This window comes from Geotrypetes seraphini, chromosome 4 (assembly GCF_902459505.1).
Source record: "Geotrypetes seraphini chromosome 4, aGeoSer1.1, whole genome shotgun sequence".
Taxonomy (NCBI): Eukaryota; Metazoa; Chordata; class Amphibia; order Gymnophiona; family Dermophiidae; genus Geotrypetes; species Geotrypetes seraphini.
Window position 1 is genome coordinate 97,271,634 of NC_047087.1, and position 19,744 is coordinate 97,291,377.

Below are 19,744 nucleotides of genomic sequence, written 5' to 3' on the forward strand. Positions count from 1 at the left end.
ACAGCCCCTCCCCCATACCTCATTGTAGAAGCTGGCAAGAGGGATTCCCACTCTATCTTGCCAGCAGGCCCACCTCTTCAAAATGGTGGGCCTTCCCCTTGCCGGTGCATCCTAAGATGCACCAGGGAGGGGCCTAAAGCCCTGATTGGCCTGGATACCTTGGAGTCCCTTATTGGCCCAGATACCTATGGGAGGGGCCTTAGGTATCTGAGCCAATAAGGGCCTTAGGCTCCTCCCTGGTGCATCCCAGGATGGTACATACATGTAGTAGACAATTATCAATAATTTAACACTGAGGCTGTAATCAAGTACTTGAGCATTTCATGATAGATAATGCAATGTATATGTAAATTAAAGACAGTAAACTAGCACTAATTATGAAAGTACGAGCACTAAGTACAGTGTTCCTCTTAAGCAATGTACTGCTTTATCTTATTCGGGATAATTTTCTATTATATTAAAAATCAGAGGCAAACAATAGCGTAAGAAAACAAGAAGCAGAAGATATAGGCTCCAAATAGTCTTTTATTAGTAACATAAAAGACTATTCCTAGGTAGATATATTCAAACTTCAAAATAAATTTGAAAACCTGCCCAAGTTTTGGCGCTGTGACGCCTGCGTTGGGCATTAATTATTAATTAAATCTTGAGTCAGATCTATATATGAATAACAATATATGTATACCGTATATATTTGAATATAAACTAAGATTTTGGGGTTCGGGTCAGTGTTGACCTGACCCATCCCCTCCTGAACCTGTTGCAGGCATATGCTGGGCCTATTGTGAGGCCTGGTGATTCCAGTGGTGGGATTCTACTGACTTTTACCTCCCTCCTGAGAAACTTAACTAAGATGGCCGCTTGAAGTGCTCACAGAGACGCCATCAAGATTTTTTCTTCTCTTTACTAATGGTGAAGAGGAAATCAAAGATCTGGGTTTTCCCGGATGCATCGTAACCTTGACGATCGGACTGATGGATGCCTTTGTAGAGCGTCACTCTGGAGTGCAGTGACTAGAGGGAGCTTCGGCTTGAGGAAGTACATGGGCACAGGAGTGTGTATACTCCTTTGAAGGTATCACATTATCTCTGGAGGAGTGGAGCACATATCTCGCAGTCCTGCAAGAACTCACAACAGCATATCAGCTAGTGGCTCTGCACGGGCAGGAGCAAAGTAAGGTCGCTCCTGCCTTGGTTCACCGCTGGACCACCATGGATACTAAAGGTACGCAGAGAGCTGGGAGGGAAGTAAAAACACTTAGAATCAGCTGGGACAGGAGGCGGGAGAGATCCCTGCTGTCCCAGCCCACCGCTGGACCCACCAGGACTTACGGCAGGCCCGCAAGGCATCAGGAGGGAGGGGAACAGAGTATAGAACCTGGCAGGGAGGAAGGAGGGTTGGGTACAGAGACTGATGGGAGGGAGTGAGTGAGAGGGTTGTATGCAGAGTCTGGCAGAGCAGGTAGGGAGGGGGAACAGGGTACAGAGCCTGGCAGGACAAGGCAAGGCACTACACTTGAATATTAACCCTCCACTTTATATTCGAGTCAACCTTTTTTCCTCCATTTTTTGGGGAAAAAAGATTACCTCAGTTTATATTCAGGTCAGTTTATATTCGAGTATATACGGTACATCTACCTCTCAAACTACCACTCCTTATATGAAACAGAGCCTTTTCAAGCACTTAAAAACATCTGGGCATTTCTATTATTTTTTTTTTCATTAATAATTTATTCTCTATCATTTTCTTTCTCTTTTTGTGTTTAGAAGAAGATATCTGAAATTCTGGCAAAATCTGATCCTAAACCTGGGGTTCCTGCAGACCTACAAAAACTGCTTATTCAGCACTTTGAGAATAAACGAACAGCAATTGAAATGGAAGAACTGACGCTGACAGGTACAGTGAAGTATTCAGATACAGTATGTGGGAAGTTAATTTGCACCACAGAGAGTTCAAAGATGCCCTTGATTCTCTCTCTTTTTCAGACGTGATGCTTACCTTCCGGTTCTAAAGTTTTTGTTTTTTATTAAGTGGTATTTTTTTAATGTTCCTGAGTCCTTATTGTCTGCTCTTACTTTGATTAAAATAGAGCACTGATGTTATGGTGACCTATTTCTACTTGGATTATATTTGTAAAGCTGGAGGAGAACACATCTCTTGTAGCCTCTGATGGATATTCTCCCAGCTTGCAGGTATAACACAAGACATTAACCACTCTTATGAAGAAGCTTTTCACAGAAGGATGCTGCAGACTCAGAGATTACACACTTCAGTATAACTGGGTTGATATCTGTATTTAAACTCAAACAATAAAAATTGCAAAAATGCAATTAAACCACATAAAACTAAAAATTATCAAAAAAGGGATTTAATTTATGCCGATTAGTGTCTTAATGAAGGAAAGGGATCTTAGAAATCCACACCAAAGATCATTACAATCTCAAATGGCTAAATTGTGGATAGTAGTTTCTTTCATCGATCCCCAAAACCTTCAATTAAATAGATTTTCAAAAGCACGGCACTTGAGGAGTTTCCTGAAAGCAGGCGAACAACACACTGAGCGCTTTAAATAAAATAAGTGGTTTTCTTACAGTGAGTGTAAGAGATGGTTGAAGATCCAGTAGTGTCAAAATCTTCGGTGTAATGCTACCATGGGGGCAAAATTCTGCCAAAGGTAAACTCCTGGATAGCATTGAAGAGGACAGACACTCTCCTGGACTCCTTTCTTGCTGTTCATCCTCTAGCAAACTCCTTCTGGGTTGGAGAGGCACCATGTGATTCTTGTGGCTCAAAGAAACCCTGTTCCCACTGCCACTGCCTGAGCCAGCAGCATTTGAATGGAAGAGGTAGACGCTTTGAAACCAGCCGCCTGAAAAAAGTTCTCCACCATTGTTTGCTTCATTGTTTGCTGGATGCCGGGAGATGTGCCTTCGCCGTTCCCTTCCTCTTGCCCATGACTAAGGACGAGAAAAACCCAACAGGCTTAAATAATATGAACTCAGGAGAAACGGTTGGTATGTGCTCTTCAGTTAAGCACCATCTTGGATCTCATTTTTCAGGTATGGTAACTATTGACTAGAAATTGTTCAGAAATACAGCACGTACCCCAAAATGCACAAAGACTAGACCTTCTTATTCCACTTGGAGAATATGTTTGTTGCTAAATATGCCAGCCAAGGCCAGTTCTAGACATGATGAGGCCCAGGGCAGATACTAGGGAAGGAACCCCAAAGCTTGCTTGCAAGCTGCCCCTCTTTCAACTTCAGGCATATTTGGGGCCCCCTGTGATAATTGCCCTGTTGCTCACCCTAACGTTGGCCCTGATGCCAGCAAGTAATCCCTTATGTCATCCCCATCTTCCACCAAGATCATATGTGTCACTTTATTCTCATGTCACCACCTGTACCATCATCACCTTCGCATAACTTGAAGAAAACAATATCTGGGATGCAACAAACAGTTATTGTTTACTTCCACTTGCTTGTAATTGATTACTCATAATTAATCTTCATGCATTTGTCAGTTAATATAATTTGAACTGTAAAATAACATTGTGATTCACAAAGTCACGGATCAGTTATTGGTTATTATCAGTTTTTAAACTAATGGCAGAACCCTTTAAAAATCCCATTGGTTATGATCGGTGGGTACAGTGCAACTGTGTACATTTGTAGCTGTACAATGTATACATGGACATTCAAAATGGAAACACCCTCACCTATCCTCCCTCGTCCCCAATTCCAGCAAGTACAGTTTCTTGCACTTTTACCCACAGAAGAGTGAGGGCAATTTTCATTTGAGCTTTTTACACAAATAAAGAGCAGTACATCTGTGTAAAAATATGGATAAAATATTTACAAATTACTTGTTAAGATCTGGGAATACAGTCAGTGGCATAGCCAGATCCAGTATTTTGGATAGGCCCACAGTTAACTTGGATGGTTCTTTATACCCATCTAACATCTCTCCCCTATTTCTTCTGCAGCATCCCGGCATCTGCCCTCCTAACTCTCAAACTCATCTCTCCCCGATATACCTTACATACGTTCCCGGCACCTGCAACAACTAATTTTTACTACCAGCGCTGGCCCCAAAGACTTTCCTCTGCCGCTATTCTCCAGACAAGAAACAGGAAGTGATATCCAAGTTTCCAAGTTTATTCTTAGTTTGATATACCGACCATCACATGTATCTGGCCGGTTTACAATATTAAAAATTTTAAATATCTTAAAAGTAAAAAAAATAAAATGGAAATAAGAATAGGGTAGTGAAGACCAAGACATAGGTATAATTTGTGGGGAACAAGGGGGGAAGGAAAGTTTTAATTACATTATGAAAATAAAAATAAAAGGGAGGGGGGAGGATAAAACAGAAGGGAAATCGCTTCTTAAAAGCGGTTCTATATTGTTGTTTGTGTAAGATGACCATACGTTTTGAACGGGACTGTCCCTTTTTCAGCTCCCCTGTCCCGTTGTCCCCATGCATAGCTTCGGGACGCTGAAATGTCCCGTTTTCAGAGACGGCGTCCCGAAGCTGTGTGTGTGGGGCCAACGGGACAGGGGATCGCAGGAGAATGGGCTGTCTCCCTGCCCCAGGATCAGCGTTAGGGGGGGAGCAAAAAGGGCAGGGCAGGGCCTGGCCTCCCCCCCCCCCCCCCCGACTGTCTGGTGAGGTCTTCTTCCCTCCCTTCTACTCCCTCACTTGCCTGCAAGTGAACTAAACTCAGGCCGCGGGGTTCTAACACGGCACGCACTGGCTTCCCTTCGCATCCGAAACAGGAAATTACGTCATTCATGTTTCGGAGGAGAAGGGAAGGTAGTGCATGCCGTGTTAGAGCCCCGTGGCCTGAGTTCAATTCACTTACGGGCCGTTACTGTGGAGACAACAGGACGCTTTGCCATCTCCCACCCACTACCTGCCTCAGTGCCTCTCCGCTGGGGTTACCGGGCAACGAAGATGGGCCCAGACGGGAGAGAGAGCTCGTGAAGGTGGCAGACTGCCCGCCACACCCCGAGGGCCACAGCAACTGACTGGTAACCGCCCAGCGTACAAAACTCAAGCAGTCGACTTCTAATCAGTCACACTGGATGCTAATCGTTTTGGATTTTCTTTTTCTCTTTCCTGTAAGGATTATTTATGTACCTTAAGGAAGGAGAAGAAGAAGAAAATTCAAAACGATTAGCATCCAGTGTGACTGACCATTCTACAAAGCCAGAATTTTATGGGCTCTCTTACAAGTGTAGCCAGTATTCAAAGGACCACTTCTAAAGTCCTATTTTTCAATTTCTTTACCAACACCCTAAGGCCAACTCTCTAACTGAGTATCTGCATTTACCCATCACTTGCACATGGAGGGGGAAGAAGACAGATGCCAGACCAGGGGCAAGGAAGGAGGGAGGGAGAGAAAGGAAGGAGAGAAAATGCCAGATAATGGAGGGGGGAGGAAGAGATAGAAGAGGAGAGCAGAGAGGTGTCAGGGTATAAGGGAAGAGAAACTATGGAGACAGATGCCAGACCAGAGGGAAAGGAAGGAGAAGAGATGCCAGAGTATGGAGGGGGAGGGAGAGGTAGAAGAGAAGGAAATGTGTGTGATGCCAGGCCATGGGGTTGACTGGGAAGGAAGGAAGGAAGGAAAGGAGAAGAGACAGATGCCAGAGCACAGGGGAAGGGGCAGGCCTGTGCTCACCCAGGCCCACTTGAAGCTATGCCACTTCTTTAGCATAGGGTTTATGAGATTGTGGCTCCACCACTCACTCATCTCTTTCATTCACTCTACTTTCAGTCCCTCTGTTGTTGTCTTTCTATTTTTCTTACTTCTTTTTTATAGTGATGTCTACTAACATGCTTGGACACATTCTCACATTTTCAAGTTACTAGCACTTAGCAGACGCAAAGTACACAAGAGACCAGATGTAGAAAAAGATTTCCCCCTGTGTGTTGCTTTGGAAAAGAGCTTGATATTTGGTCCCTTACATGAAAATATTTTATTCATTATTTAACAGGACATTGGTGTAAATACTGAATACAAGAGTAGGGTTACCAGACGTCTGGATTTCCCTGGACACGCCCTCCTTTTCGAGGACATGCCTGGGGGTCCGGATAAAAGCCGGATGGCTTTTCAAAACCCTGCACTTTGTCCGGGTTTTGAAAAGCTTCCCATCAAAATCACATCGGGAAGTGGCATCTGCGCATACACGGATGCCATCTAGGGGCAGGGCTGGGGGGGCAGAATGAGGCGTGACACAGGCGGAACTGGGCAGGCCTGGGGGCATGGCCATGGGTCCAGATTTTTCTTCGAAAAAATCCAGTAGCCTTATACAAGAGTGTTTGAAATACTTTTATTGTTTCATGATGGGTTGTGTATTGTTGCTGAACTATAAATAAAGGTTTCCTTAAAATACTAAGGGCTAGATTCACTAAGCTTACTGATTGTGTTCTGACCAGTTTGCGACCCCGACCCGATTCACTAACCTTCCTCTCATCCGATCCAATCCGCACATGCAAATGGGGGGAAATGGCATGCAAAGTAGGAAGGCAGTGATTCACTAAAGAGAAGAAGGAACACCAACTGGGCTGGTGATCAAAAAAGAAGCAACTGCTGAGGACCAGTCGCTCACGTCCTTTCCGACTGTCCTGCTCTCTGCCACCCTGAAATCCCAGCCCTGAAATAAAACATCTCCTTGTGCAAAAAGTGCCCTGCTCTGCAGCCTTGCAGCCATGAAATCCCAAAATCAAAAAAATAAAACCAACAATAATCTGGGCCAAAACATTTTAAACACATCGCCTGCTCTCTGCTGCCCCGACTCTGCTGCTCTCTGCTGCCTTTCCCTGCAGTGCGAGCCCATGGTTTTAACCTGCGGGTTTAAAGCAGGTTGTACTACAGGGTGTCTGTTCTCTTCCAGACTGGAACAGAACAAAACACGCCGTAGTGCAGTCCCACTTTAAACCTGTGGGTTGAAACCACGGGCTTGCGAGTAAAAGTCAAAGCAACAGTCCAGCATCCCGATTCCGTGACAGTTGCTGTTGCTGAAAACTGCGTTGGAACCTCAGCTTATTATTCGGAAGGGTAAAACGTAATGTTTTGTAGTATTTTCTTACATGTGCACAAAAGATCCCGAGGTTGAAGATAGTTTTGTATTCAAAGCATCAAGAGAAGTGCACCAAAAATTGTATATTTGATTTCTAACCTCTACCTATGCACCCGAATATAAGAGAGAAGCACTGTCCCAGATGGAGAATATTTTTTTTTCCGCAAACCATTTATGCCACAAACTGCATGCGCACGCCATCTACAGGCAAAGAAGATGGTCTGCGCATGCAGCAGGATCACTCTGCAGTATCGCTCTGTGGTCGCTGTAGGGGGTCTGCCTCCAATCGCATTAATTTGCACGAGGAGGCGTAGTGAATCAGTCGCCCAGGAAGACGCCAACGGATCGGATTGGATAGATGAGTTTAGTGAACCTATTCTAGCCCTAAATAAATAAAAAGGACAGTGGTGTAAAGTGTGCCCTTTAAGGAAAGATTGCTTTTATTAGTTTTAGGCAGCATTTTGACCATATAGATGTTTCAATTTATGGAAGACAGTGTTATGCTAACAATGGAATTATTTTTGTCTTTTTTACGTTTTTAGATGCGTGCTTCTTCCCACCTAGTGACCTCACACACACATTGTCTTCGTATTTAAAAGAAAGTAAGTACAGCCTTTACTGTATTAGTATTCTTTTTCCATTTTGTCTTGTGCACCAGTAATAACATAGTAACATAAATGCAGTTTAAAATTTGGACTGGATTTTTCTGAACAAAGCTGCTTTCAGTACCACTGTGATTTCACAGTGCCACCATCAACACCCATGTTCTAAAGCTCTTGGGGCAATTCTGTAACAGCGTGCCTACATCTACGTACCTAGAGGGTGTCTATGTGGCATCTATTCTATAAAGAAATGTAGGTGCTACTTTCCTTTATAGCATACTAGTGTAATAAATAAAATATATGCCTGTAATTTAAGCAACAACTGATATAAAAGTTCATGCCTAACAGCCTAAGAAGCGGCTGAGAATCGTACACCAGCATCCTATACAGAATTGCATCTGCCTTAATGGACAGACGCTTAACCCCCCCGCTCCCCACAATTCTCTAGTCAACGCCCATGTCACAAGAGCCAGTTGCAGAATTGTGCCTGCCTGATCAGGGATCCCTTGCCATCAGCTAATTGTGGCAAGGGAATCCCCAATCAGCTGAGCTGATAGGCCTCCCCGAAGCTACAACTCAGCTGATTGGGGGGGGGGAAATACCCTTGCCGCAATTAGCTGAGTGACTATGGCAAAGGACCCCCTGACATTGGCAGGAAGGATGCTCACTCCCTCCTGCCAGAACCCCTAAACCGCCTCTGCGAAGTCCCCCAGCGAGAGGGATGTCCATTCCTTCCTGCCAGATGGAGACAAACAGGATAAAGCGCTAGAAAAGGTTCAAAGAGCGACCAAGATGATAAAGGAGATGGAACTCCTTTTGTATGAGGAAACACTAAAAAGGTTAGGGCTCTTCAATTTGGAAAAGAGACAGCTGAGGGGAGATATGATTGAAGACTATAAAATCCTGAGTAGAGTAAAACGGGTAGAAGTGGATTGATTTTTCATTCCCATCAAAAATTACAAAGACTAGGGGGACACTCGAAGTTACAGGGAAATACTTTTAAAACCAATAGGAGGAAATTTTTTTTTCACTCAGAGAATAGTTAAGCTCTGGAACGTGTTGCCAGAGGTTATGGTAAGAGCAGATAGTGTAGCTGGTTTTAAGAAAGATTTGGACAAGTTCCTGGAGGAAAAGTCCATAGTCTGTTATTGAGAAAGATATGGGGGAAGCCACTGCTTGACCTGGATCAGTACAAATAGGAAAGTCACTGCTTCTCAAAATTATAACTGTATTATTCACATAATGTTAAATAGAACTCTGCTCAGAGACATGAAGGCAATTTGTTCTGCCTCACCACCCAATCATTGCAGTGTTCTAAAAACTATATATGGTTTTGCTCTCACTACTCAATGGCTAGCTGTTACAGCTATGCTAGGTATCTTCATTCAAAGTATAATATTTGAAAAAATAGTAGTTTGAAAAACTTAGCTTAGCGATGTGGCTGGTTCCGACGTGCCACGTTTCGACCCTGCGTCAGGGAACCGACAGCAATAGCAATTTGTAAGTAGGAGGTGAAGGCTCTGAAATAAAACATGCATTAATATTAACAAACTTTAATATGAAAGTGTATCTAAAACAAGATTAAATATAGCTCTCTCAAATCTACATAGATTATAAATGGAACAGCTAAGGAAGGTGCTCACCATGCAAAAACCGCGATTATACTGGATCAGTAGCATGGAATGTTGCTACTCCTTGGGTTTTGGCCAGGTACTAGGGACCTGGATTAGCCACTGTGAGATCGGGCTACTGGGCTTAATGGACCATTGGTCTGACCCAGTAAGGTTATTCTTATATAACCCCTGAAACCCCCCCCCCCCCCCAAAGTACCCTATCAGGAGGGATGCCCTCTCCCTCCTGCCAGAACCCCCCTCGAACTTCCGAACCCCCCAACAGGCAACCACCCCCTCCAACCCTCCCAAGCCTCAAGAATCATGACCCCGTACTCCTGAGCCCTGCAGCTTTGTAGGAGAAAGCCAGAAAAGGAGTTTATACTGTATGTACCCATTGAACACACTTCCTTTATATGCTTTGCCCATGTGGTCACTATTGATCTTTTTTGGATTGTAAAATCCGTAAGGGTAGGGCCCTATCTCACTATAATTACATGTATGATGTGCTGCATATATTAGGAGCACTGCAGAAGTGACTAACCGTTAGTCAAAATATTTTAAGGAAAACCTATATGCAATAGACAACTACAGTTTATGCCTTCAGTTTTCCCTACGTATACAGAACACATTGTGTCATAGTTTGAACTTATTGAGTAAGCGAACCGAAGACTGTGTCCTTCTTTAAGGGGTTATAAATGTACTGTCTGTATAGATTATTTAAGGGATTTTCTTTGATTCTTTTTGTTTCAGTCTGTCCCAAGTGGACAAAGCTGTGTAAAAACCACCAGGTGAAGAAGTCCCCATTGCTGTTGCTGATCTGTAGCTCAGCTCACCGGGCCCTGGAGCTCATTAAGTAAGTCCTGTCCTCCATTACACATCTACTGTACATGAGAGTTTTGTCCTTGCAAATCCTTGAGATTTGTTTTACTAGCAGAACATTATGAGACCACTTAAATATGTAGACATGAAGGTCAACAAAGAGGTTGTAGGTGACACCTCTTTACTGATCTAAATAGGTTTCTGACCAGCTTTTATGAGCTCTACCCCCTTCATCCAATTGGTGCATACAATATAATGCTCAAAAGCTGGCCAAAGACAACTTATGTTAGTTCAGTATGAACCTCCCTTTCATGCATGTGTCCCAAGGCAAAAGAAATGGATGTAGTGAGGGAGGTTGGCGCCCGAGAAGGTGGGGCTCGGCATTGCTGCATTATGTGCCTCCTGTTCCCCTCTGTTTGGGCACACCCCCTCCCCAGTTACCTCTTGAAATGTTCGCCGGCGCAAGCAGCATCTTCCACGTGCTATTCACGCCAGCGTTGGCTCCCTTCTGACATCACGTCCTGGTCCCGTGTCAGAAGGGAGCCGACACTGGCGCAAGCAGCGAGTGGAAGATGCTGTTTGCACCAGCGGACATTTCAAGAGGTATGTGGGGGGTGCTTAGAGGAGGAGAGGCGCCACCGCTGGTGCCCCCCGTGAAGACCTGGGGTAGTCTGCACCCCCCATCCCTCCTTACTATGCCACTGAAGCCAAGGGTCCACTATGTAATGATTCCTCACTGCAAACTGCCTTGAAGCCCGATTAGGCGGTATATCAATTTTTTAATAAATTTGTATAAGCCCTGGCTGCACCATCCACTACTAACTAGTAAGCTATGCATTTTCTGGCAAGTGATGAACACATAACCTGCTTATCTGTATATTTTCAATTGTTATATGGATGAAATTGGGCATTTAATTCATCAAATGTTCAGGGTCAGATATTAAAAAAGATTTATTTTATATGCTTAATGGCAGCTATTATACTTATAAACCTCCAATATTACAGACCACCCTGATTCTATTCAGATTATCCTGGTGCAGAGAGAGGGTAGAGCACTCATTTTCTGCCTCGCTCTAATGATAGCTGGCGATATTCAACCACTATATGAATAGCTGTGCGGTTTAACTCAGGATAGCGAAAAAAGGTCTCTTAAATTAAACTGCTTGTCTACTGTATATGGATAGCAACCGATTATCGCAGATTGTCCATATAGCAGCAGCAGCCACCACTGTCTGTGTGCATATATACAGTATGGGCCAGATTCTGTAAATGGCGCCCAAATCGGCAGCCATCTACAAAAATGGAACAGCCACATGCCAATCACGCTTCGGCGCCATTTAAAGAATTGCGGCTAATGGCCCTACCAGAAAACTTAAGCGTCTACAGTGTAAGCCAGGATTTACTGGCCTATATTGCAGATGCCTGAGCTCTTATGAGAAACTTGTCTAATGGCGCCTAAGGTCATCGCCGTCCCTATCCACGCCTACTTTGACCTTAGGTGCCACCAGGCACCTGCTTACATATGATTCTGATGGCTACCTTCATAGGCATCTACTGGTGCCTACTTTTTTAAAAAAAGAGTTTTTAATAGCTTTTTAACTGCATGGTCAACTACCACACTGATTAAAACCAATCAAGTTTCAAGTTTCAAGTTTTTTATTTATTCTTGATTAATCGCTTTCTCATATTCAAAGCGATGTACAATTCCAAATTTAGTTAAAAGAGAGCAAACAAACAGACAAACCAAACATTGGGATTTACAATACTTACAAAGGTTAAAACTTATTAAACTACATTGGGTAAAAATAGGGTAATGAAATACAATCGTTATATAAAAGATAAAACATAGGAAAACACATTAGGAAAAATAACAAATAAAAAATCAGGAATTAAAAGCATCATTAAAAAGAAATGTTTTTAATAGTGATTTAAATTTTACCAAATCTTGATCGTTCCGAATAAAAATTGGAAGAGCATTCCAGGTTTGAGGGGCTGTTACGGAAAATATAAATTGTCGTCTTGTATTAATCAATTTCAATGAAGGTATTGTTAATAGATTTTGATCAGTAGATCTTAATGTTCTTGTTGGATGGTACGGTATTAAAAGTCTATGAATAAAAGCAGGAGTCTTATATAGTAGTGTTTTAAATGTAAGTAAACAGATTTTATAAGTTATTCTATGGATGACAGGTAACCAATGTGCCTTTTCAAGTAGGGGAGTAACATGATCAAATTTTTTAGATTTTGTAATAAGTTTTATAGAGACATTCTGTATAATTTGTAAACGTTTGATTTCATTTAGTGCAATACCTCTAAAAAGAGAATTACAGTAATCTATTTTTGATATGACTAATGAGTGGATAAGAATGTTTAAAGATTGTGCATTCAGAAATTTTGAGATGGATCTAATTTGTCGTAATCTGTAGAATGAAGTTTTAACAATATAACTTATATGGTCATGAAAGTTTAATTTGGAATCCACAATTACTCCTAATATTTTCGTTTTATTGACTATCTGTAAAGGGATATTTCTTATAGTAATTGGGGTGACAAGTGTGGGATTTTCCTTCCAGGGAAAAATCATCAAATTCGTTAATTAAGTTAGGTGGAGGTACAGCACCTACCATTACCTAACTTACGGCATCATTTATAGAATCTGGCCCTATGTATATATGTATGTATGTATGTGTGTGTGTTGTCACTGCTTTGTGGATAGTGCACTGAATATAGCTAAAACATTTAAATGCTATAGGTGGCATTTAAAAGGAAAAAAATGATAATCCTGGGGCTTTGATACTGACCTGCCAGATTTTATCCATATAATAAGGGACCAGCACAGGGGAGGATTGAAGATTGAGCTGCAATTAACCATTAACAGCAATTTTAAGCTGCTCACTTTTCTCTTTAATTTAGGCCTGCCAAATAGCAGACTTAAATTAAATGAATAGTTGATGGCACAGCCACCCCTTTTTTGAAAGTGACACAAAATATACTTTTAAGTGCCAGGACTAGCATTTAACTTTAAACAGTAGCTATCCCAGCTGAATATTAGGCACATTACGTATGTTTATTGTCTATTGTATGGCTGTGGGGCCTATATTAATTAATAATGGCAATGCAAACCATCATTTAACTAAAAGTCAAAGCTACCTATATTTTTATGATAAGAACCCAATTCAAAAGAATATAAGGAACTAAACAAAACAAAAAATTCTCTTCACATCAAAAAAAGTACTTATATAACATAGTAAGCTCTTGCCACCAGTTCTCTTGTGCATTGAAACCTTCTGTTCTGTCCCTTCAGGTTATTGTCTACCTTTAAAGGAAACAGCAAAGTTCTCAAGTTGTTTGCCAAGCACATAAAGGTAGGTTGAAGATCCAGGTTATAGGGACATCCATGCTAGACCCAGGGATCAGATAATCAGTTCAGACAACTCTATCCTTCTATTCATATCAGAAGGCAGGGTGCAGAGGATCAGGTCAGATTCAGGTAGGCCCTTAATCCACTCTCTAAGTACCCACTTGAAATATCTTTGACCCAGTTTGGATGTAAGAACATAAGAATAGCCACACTAGGTCAGACCAATGGTCCATCTAGCCCAATATCCTGTTTCTACAGTAGCCAACCCAGGTCACAAGTACCAGGCAAAAACCCAAATAGTAGCAGCATTTCATGCTGCAGATTCCAGGGCAAGCAGTGGTTTCCCCCATGTCTTTCTCAATAGCAGACTATAGACTTTTCCTCCAAGAACTTGTCCAAACCTTTTTTTAAACCCAGCTATGTTAACCGCTGTTACCACATCCTCTGGCAACGCATTCCAGAACCTAACTATTCTCTGAGTGAAAAAAATATTTCCTCCTATTGGTTTTAAAAGTATTTCCCTGTAACTTCTTCAAGTGTCCCCTAGTCTTTGTACAGTAATTTTTGATGGAGTAAAAAACTGATTGAGTTACATAGGGTGTTCATAGGGTGTTTTTCCTAAGATTTTTCCAGATTGAGCATAAAGAAAAAGTTCAGTTGTGAAATTTTGCTCATACTTCTTCATATTGAATATTATTGTATTGTCTTAGATATGGCAGCTGATGTTCTTGTGACGTGGACTAGTAGAATTTGATGTGGGAATTTGAATTATGTATTCTTTATTTTAATTTGTTTTTTTTATTTTTCTGGATCTTTTTCTGTAAAGATTAAATAAATTTCAATTAAAAAAAAAAAGAAAACCCTTTCTGGTTCAGGTAAATCTCTTCTTCTGTAAAAACTAAAGCAAAGAATTCATTTAGTCTCTCCACTATGCCCTTATCCTCCCTAAGTACCCCCTTAGCTCCTTGATGATTCAACAGTCCCATGAATTCCCTCTCAGGCTTTCTGCTTATCTTGTGTGGCTGAACGCATCTTGTCCCTCTAAGAATATTTATAGAATAAGTTCAAAGATTCTTATTCTCTCGGAATACTTCAAACCTGCAAATATTTGTCTGAATCAATCATCAGTTAGGGTTTTTTTTTAAAAGAAATTTGAGTCAGATTCAAGCTGATGAGAAACAGTTTGAACAGCTTACTAAACCAGAATCCAGTATTGGCAAATATAAGTCTAGGCTGGAATATGGCCATAGGGGATTCATCTCACAATTTTCCTGCAATTTTCTACCACTTTCCCCATTTGGCATTTGCCAAATAGTGGCCCCACTGTACCTCTGTATCTTCCTCTCAGTTTTCTGCCATTTGTTAACCAAAAGAAAAAGCACAAATATTTTGTAATATCATAACACAAGATAAGCACAGTTTGTCATGTTTAGTGATACTGTTGCTTCATGTCAAACCCTTCAGTTCCTATACTGTAGCAAGGTACATCTTCAAGTGTATGTGGTATTCACAGTCTTTGTTTAACATTTTATTGATTAAAGTTTTTAGATAGGTTTACTGTGAATTTAGAGAATATCAGGGGAAGATGGTTTTGTAGTAAAGAATTCTACTCAGAATCACAAAGATTAATCATGCCTTATTCTTTGTAACTTTTCTTCCATGTGGACTAGATAAAAGAACAAATTAAGTTGTTGGAGAAGAATGTCATTCATTTAGGTGTGGGGACACCGGGGAGGGTGAAAGCACTCATAGAACAAGGTAGGAAACCAAGATAAGCAAAAATGAAAACACTATCCCACTGTGGTAATATTCGTTGTTGTGGAAGTGCTTTTGTTTTTATTCTTATTTCATATTTTGGATTTTCAAAATGTGTATAAATACAGATTTATTTCTAGTTGTAAACAAAGCAGATTCGGCCTGGAAGCCCTACAGCAGCCATCCATAAGCAACTCAGGTCCCATATTCTCAAAGTGACTCATCCCAGAGACGTGTTTACACTGTTAACAATGAAATATAAATACAAGACTGACTCACACAGTTCATTATACCATGATCTCTGATACATTGCATTGGACTGGAGAAGATAAGTTTTCTCTGGCACCACATTTAACATCAATGGAAAAAGTTGATTAAGAGGCTTCTCGTCTCTGATGCTATGGAGGGTGAATGAGACAAGAAGGTATTACAAGAATATTAATTCCCAGAATTCCTGACCACACAGCAGACAGGCGCAATTGAACAGACTGTGTAGACCAAATGGTGCTTTTTTTTACTAACATCATGAGATACAAAGAAACTATCATGAGATATAAAGAACAAGGGATGAATGAGTGAAGGCTGCCAAAGACACAAAGCATGTTTTTGCTCTAATAACAAAATATTCCCAGGATAAGCCTTGATCTTCCTGAATAAAAGGCAAAAAATTACAGAACTTCTGGAGAGATACCAACATTTTTGTGGGAAGCTGTGGATTTTGCAGCTGAAGCAGGAGTTAGGCATTATTATTTGACTTGACTTCTCTTTTGTCTTCCCTCTACTCACTGTACACTTCATCTTTCATCCTGACTAGTACTGATACTCATTTCCAGAGCATGATATTTATTTTGCATGAAATAAATTTGCGTATGACGAGCCTCCAGTCTATGCAAATTTATTTCATGCGTATTCGTTGTAGATATCCTGAAAACATACCTGGCTTTGGGGACTCTGGGACAGCTTTGAGGCATCCTGGTAAATGTATATAGCACTGTGCAGACACAAAAGACATTGCCTCTGTTTCTAGTTGTCATGAGCCGATTACTGGTGAATGAGGTTTGAGAACCTGTGATGACAGAAAGGCTGAGGTCTTGTACTAGGGCTTTACTCTCATTTTTAGAGGCTTAAGCATTACTCCTTTCTAGCTCCATCAGAACTAGTGACTGAAAGGACTGACAGCTTCCTTAGAACTTGTAGCCTACACTTATATAATTACCAGGGAGTCTTCAAAGATTTCTCCAGAACTTTTCTAAAGTGTAGGAGTTCCAAACTTAATTCTTTGAGGTAATCTAATCCTGATTGTTTCTATAGTACTACAACACATACACATAGCACATTCGATACATCTAAGGGAGGGTCCCTGCCCCCTGGAGCCTACAAACAAGTAGAAGACTTCAAGAAATATATTTCTTATACTAATTATGTTTCAGATCAAGAAGACTATGATCAAGTAGTAGGCTAAGAGTCTTTGCCCATTGACAAAACTGGGGTATTTTGATGTGGCTGTATATCCCATGGGTTGCACTGAAGCCATCTTAGTTGTCTTAGGATCTTGCATACATTTTTAACACTAATTTGCTGAAGTAAACAGTTTGTGTGCTAAAATTTAAGGCCTTTTGCCCACTGTAGTTTCAGATAGCAAAAGTACTGAAAATTAGAATCTAAATCATCATACCTGCCTTTCCTGAGGCCTACTCTAATTGTTGCTTCCGATCTCCTCAGAAGGCCTCACTCTAGACTCTCTGAAGTGTCTCATCTTTGACTGGAACTGGAGAGATCAGAAGTTGAGGAGAATGATGGAGATCCCTGAGGTAGAGTGCTGTCTTTTTTTATATAAATCTTTATTGATTTTCATACCTTCAACAATGCAATACAACAAATGCAACATACAATGATACAATAAAAGCACATTTTAACATGCTCATAATCAACCTTTTTTTCCCCCACCCACCCTTCCATCCACCCACCCAGTAATCATTCAATAGAACATAAATACATATATTACCATAAAAACTTTACCCTATTTTAGATAATGATATCTTCCCACCCACCTCAAATATAAAAACTCAAAAATCAGATTATGACATAAATATCCCTCCCCCACCCTACCCTGGATATGTACCAAAATAAACAAAAACCTGAATCACAGTAAACATTTACTTATTATCAACTATAATGAGGTAATATAAGATGTCATTGGGCCTCATATCAATTTTTGTATATTACCATGCCCCACATTCTCAGCATTTATTCTTTCAAGTCTATAACTAGAGCAAAGATTTGCCCACCAGCATGAAAAATTTAAACAATTACAGTTCTTCCAATTTCAAGTGATCATCTGGATGGCTATCCCAGTCATTATAAGGAAAAGACGACCTCTATATTGATCTAAAGGGGGTTTAACATGTAATATTGTACCACAAATGACTACCTCATAAGTTAAAGGAATTGATGATTCCAAAATGTTATTAATTTTTCCCCATATTGACCTCCAGAAGCTAAGTATCAATGGACAATAGAACAACAGATGATCCAGTGTCCCAATGTCTAAATGACAGTGTCAGCATCTATTATACTTGGAACTATCCAACTGCAACCTAAAAGGGGTCCAAAAAGATGTATGTAATAGAAAAAAAACATGTCTTCTCATTATGTGGAGCTGATTCCTTTCATTTGCTAATTGTCTAGAGAGGTGTAATAACTTCCACAAAACTCACTGGCTGGGTCCAAACGATGGGAATAAAGTGCAGCATGTTCTGGCATCTATCCTATTGAAAATGACCTCAAGCCAATACAATTGAAAACATTTTCAATAGAGCAAAACTTGAAAAGCCATAAATGCTTCCGTTAATGAGCAGAGTGGTGTCAGCCCTGGCCCTGGAATCCTGAATCATCACAAAAAGGTTGCTTCAAGCTTCAATGTATACATGAACAAATTTTCTTTGTTCTACTTACAATTGGAAGATTTAAAGGCCTGATATTTAAAAGTGATTTAACCAGGCAGGAGAGCCTTTTGCCCAGTTAAATCACTTATGCCTTCCTATCCACTGATATTTTGAAATACTTAACTGGACAGTGCTACTGAATATCAACACTAATCGTCTTTGCATTTTCCAGTTAATGCTGGGGTGGTCTGTGGGTGGAGCCAATATTTAATCAATTAACAGAAAAAAGGCTGTCCTAACTTTACCTGCAGGGCTAACTGAGCACCAGTCTGAATATCGGCCAGTACCCAGTTAACTTTCAGATAGCAGTCTGAGGGATTCCTGGTGCCCGCTCCTCCCTGATCCCAATCACCCCTTGCTCCTCCCCAGAGGAATAGCTAGGTGGGGTGCAAGGGAAGCAGAAGGGCATAACTCCTATCCTTAGGAACTCCTAAACCATTAGAGCTGGCAGAGGTTGGCCTGATGGGTATTGGTGAGCCTGATGGAACATACAGACTAAAGTGAGGGAGATAGGACCGAAACGCCTGCTTTTTCTCAGCTGCATTCTGCCTACCTTCATAGTGGGAATAGTACTGATTTTTCATGATCTTTGTGGTTCTTGTTTTGTTCTGCTTAGGTGAAGAAGGAAACAATGGAACTTTTGGAAATGGGGATGATAACAGCATGCAGAGCCAGCACTCTAAAACTGGGTCTATTCTAAAACTCTGATATGAGTGGGAAATTTATGTCAGAGAAGTACATCATGTTTATGTATCATGCAATAGAATGCTCGCAGTATAAAGTTGTGCTCATTGTATATTGTCAGTCTATAATCTGCAAACTCCAAATTGCTTCTTTCATGAAATATTTTTACCTTCTTGCTATTTAGCAGACTTTGCATCACAGTTTGGTTGTCAGGTGCTGCTTTTTTTTTTTTTTTTTTTAAATAAAATCTTTACATACATCTGTTTATATGCCTGTCTTTTTCTTAAATTAGTAGCTTGTAGAACTTTTAACATAAATTGCATTGTTTAACATAAGGATAATAATATTTAAATAAGCAACTGCTGGAGCTGAGGTATGCATTCTATTGGACACTAGAGGCTGGTCCTGCATTTAAATGAGCAAGTAATGTGGGTTGCTACGGGCCCACTGATTACCCAGATGCCGGATATTTTCCTATCGTATTGTTCAGAGAAGATCTGCAGGATTGGCTCCTGATAGCAATTGCATCTTCAGGAATTTCAAAACAGAAAAGGGCAGGATTGGTGACGATGTGAGAACAGAGATGGGGTGTGCCCTATTGATGACTGACCTCTGAAACAACAACAAAAAAATAACGTAGTATAAGATCATGTGAATGGAACAGGAAATTTAATGGTGATTCTGTTCTTTCAGCGCTCATAAGATTGCCAAGTTGTTCTGTCCCCTGAAGAAGGCAGTTCTTCTGCCGAAACCAGGATCCTTTTTAGGACTATATTCACATAAATAAAGCTTGCCTTGGTTATGTTAAGACGTCAGCCTTGCCCTTTTTTCTTTGTCCCAAATGTTCCTGCCCATGTTCTGTTTTCTGGATTTACTA

General features: G+C 40.9%; 1 protein-coding gene across 9 annotated transcripts in view; it reads left to right on the forward strand.

The window, feature by feature from the left end:
- Positions 1–19,106, forward strand: part of CMSS1 (cms1 ribosomal small subunit homolog) — a 556,569-nt gene extending 537,463 nt beyond the window's left edge. For 6 of the 9 annotated variants that reach the window (XM_033940868.1, XM_033940875.1, XM_033940870.1 and 3 more), the window contains 7 exons: positions 1,767–1,896; positions 7,631–7,690; positions 10,054–10,156; positions 13,427–13,487; positions 15,154–15,241; positions 16,961–17,049; positions 18,800–19,104. In XM_033940868.1, the coding sequence (XP_033796759.1) occupies positions 1,767–1,896; positions 7,631–7,690; positions 10,054–10,156; positions 13,427–13,487; positions 15,154–15,241; positions 16,961–17,049; positions 18,800–18,883 (615 nt within the window). In that variant the 3' untranslated portion in view covers positions 18,884–19,104. Of the gene's footprint in view, positions 1–1,766; positions 1,897–7,630; positions 7,691–10,053; positions 10,157–13,426; positions 13,488–15,153; positions 15,242–16,960; positions 17,050–18,799 lie in introns of all 9 variants that reach the window. The other 3 variants (XM_033940867.1, XM_033940869.1, XM_033940866.1) reach the window with 2 other exon arrangements.
- Positions 19,107–19,744: the final 638 nt, after the last annotated feature.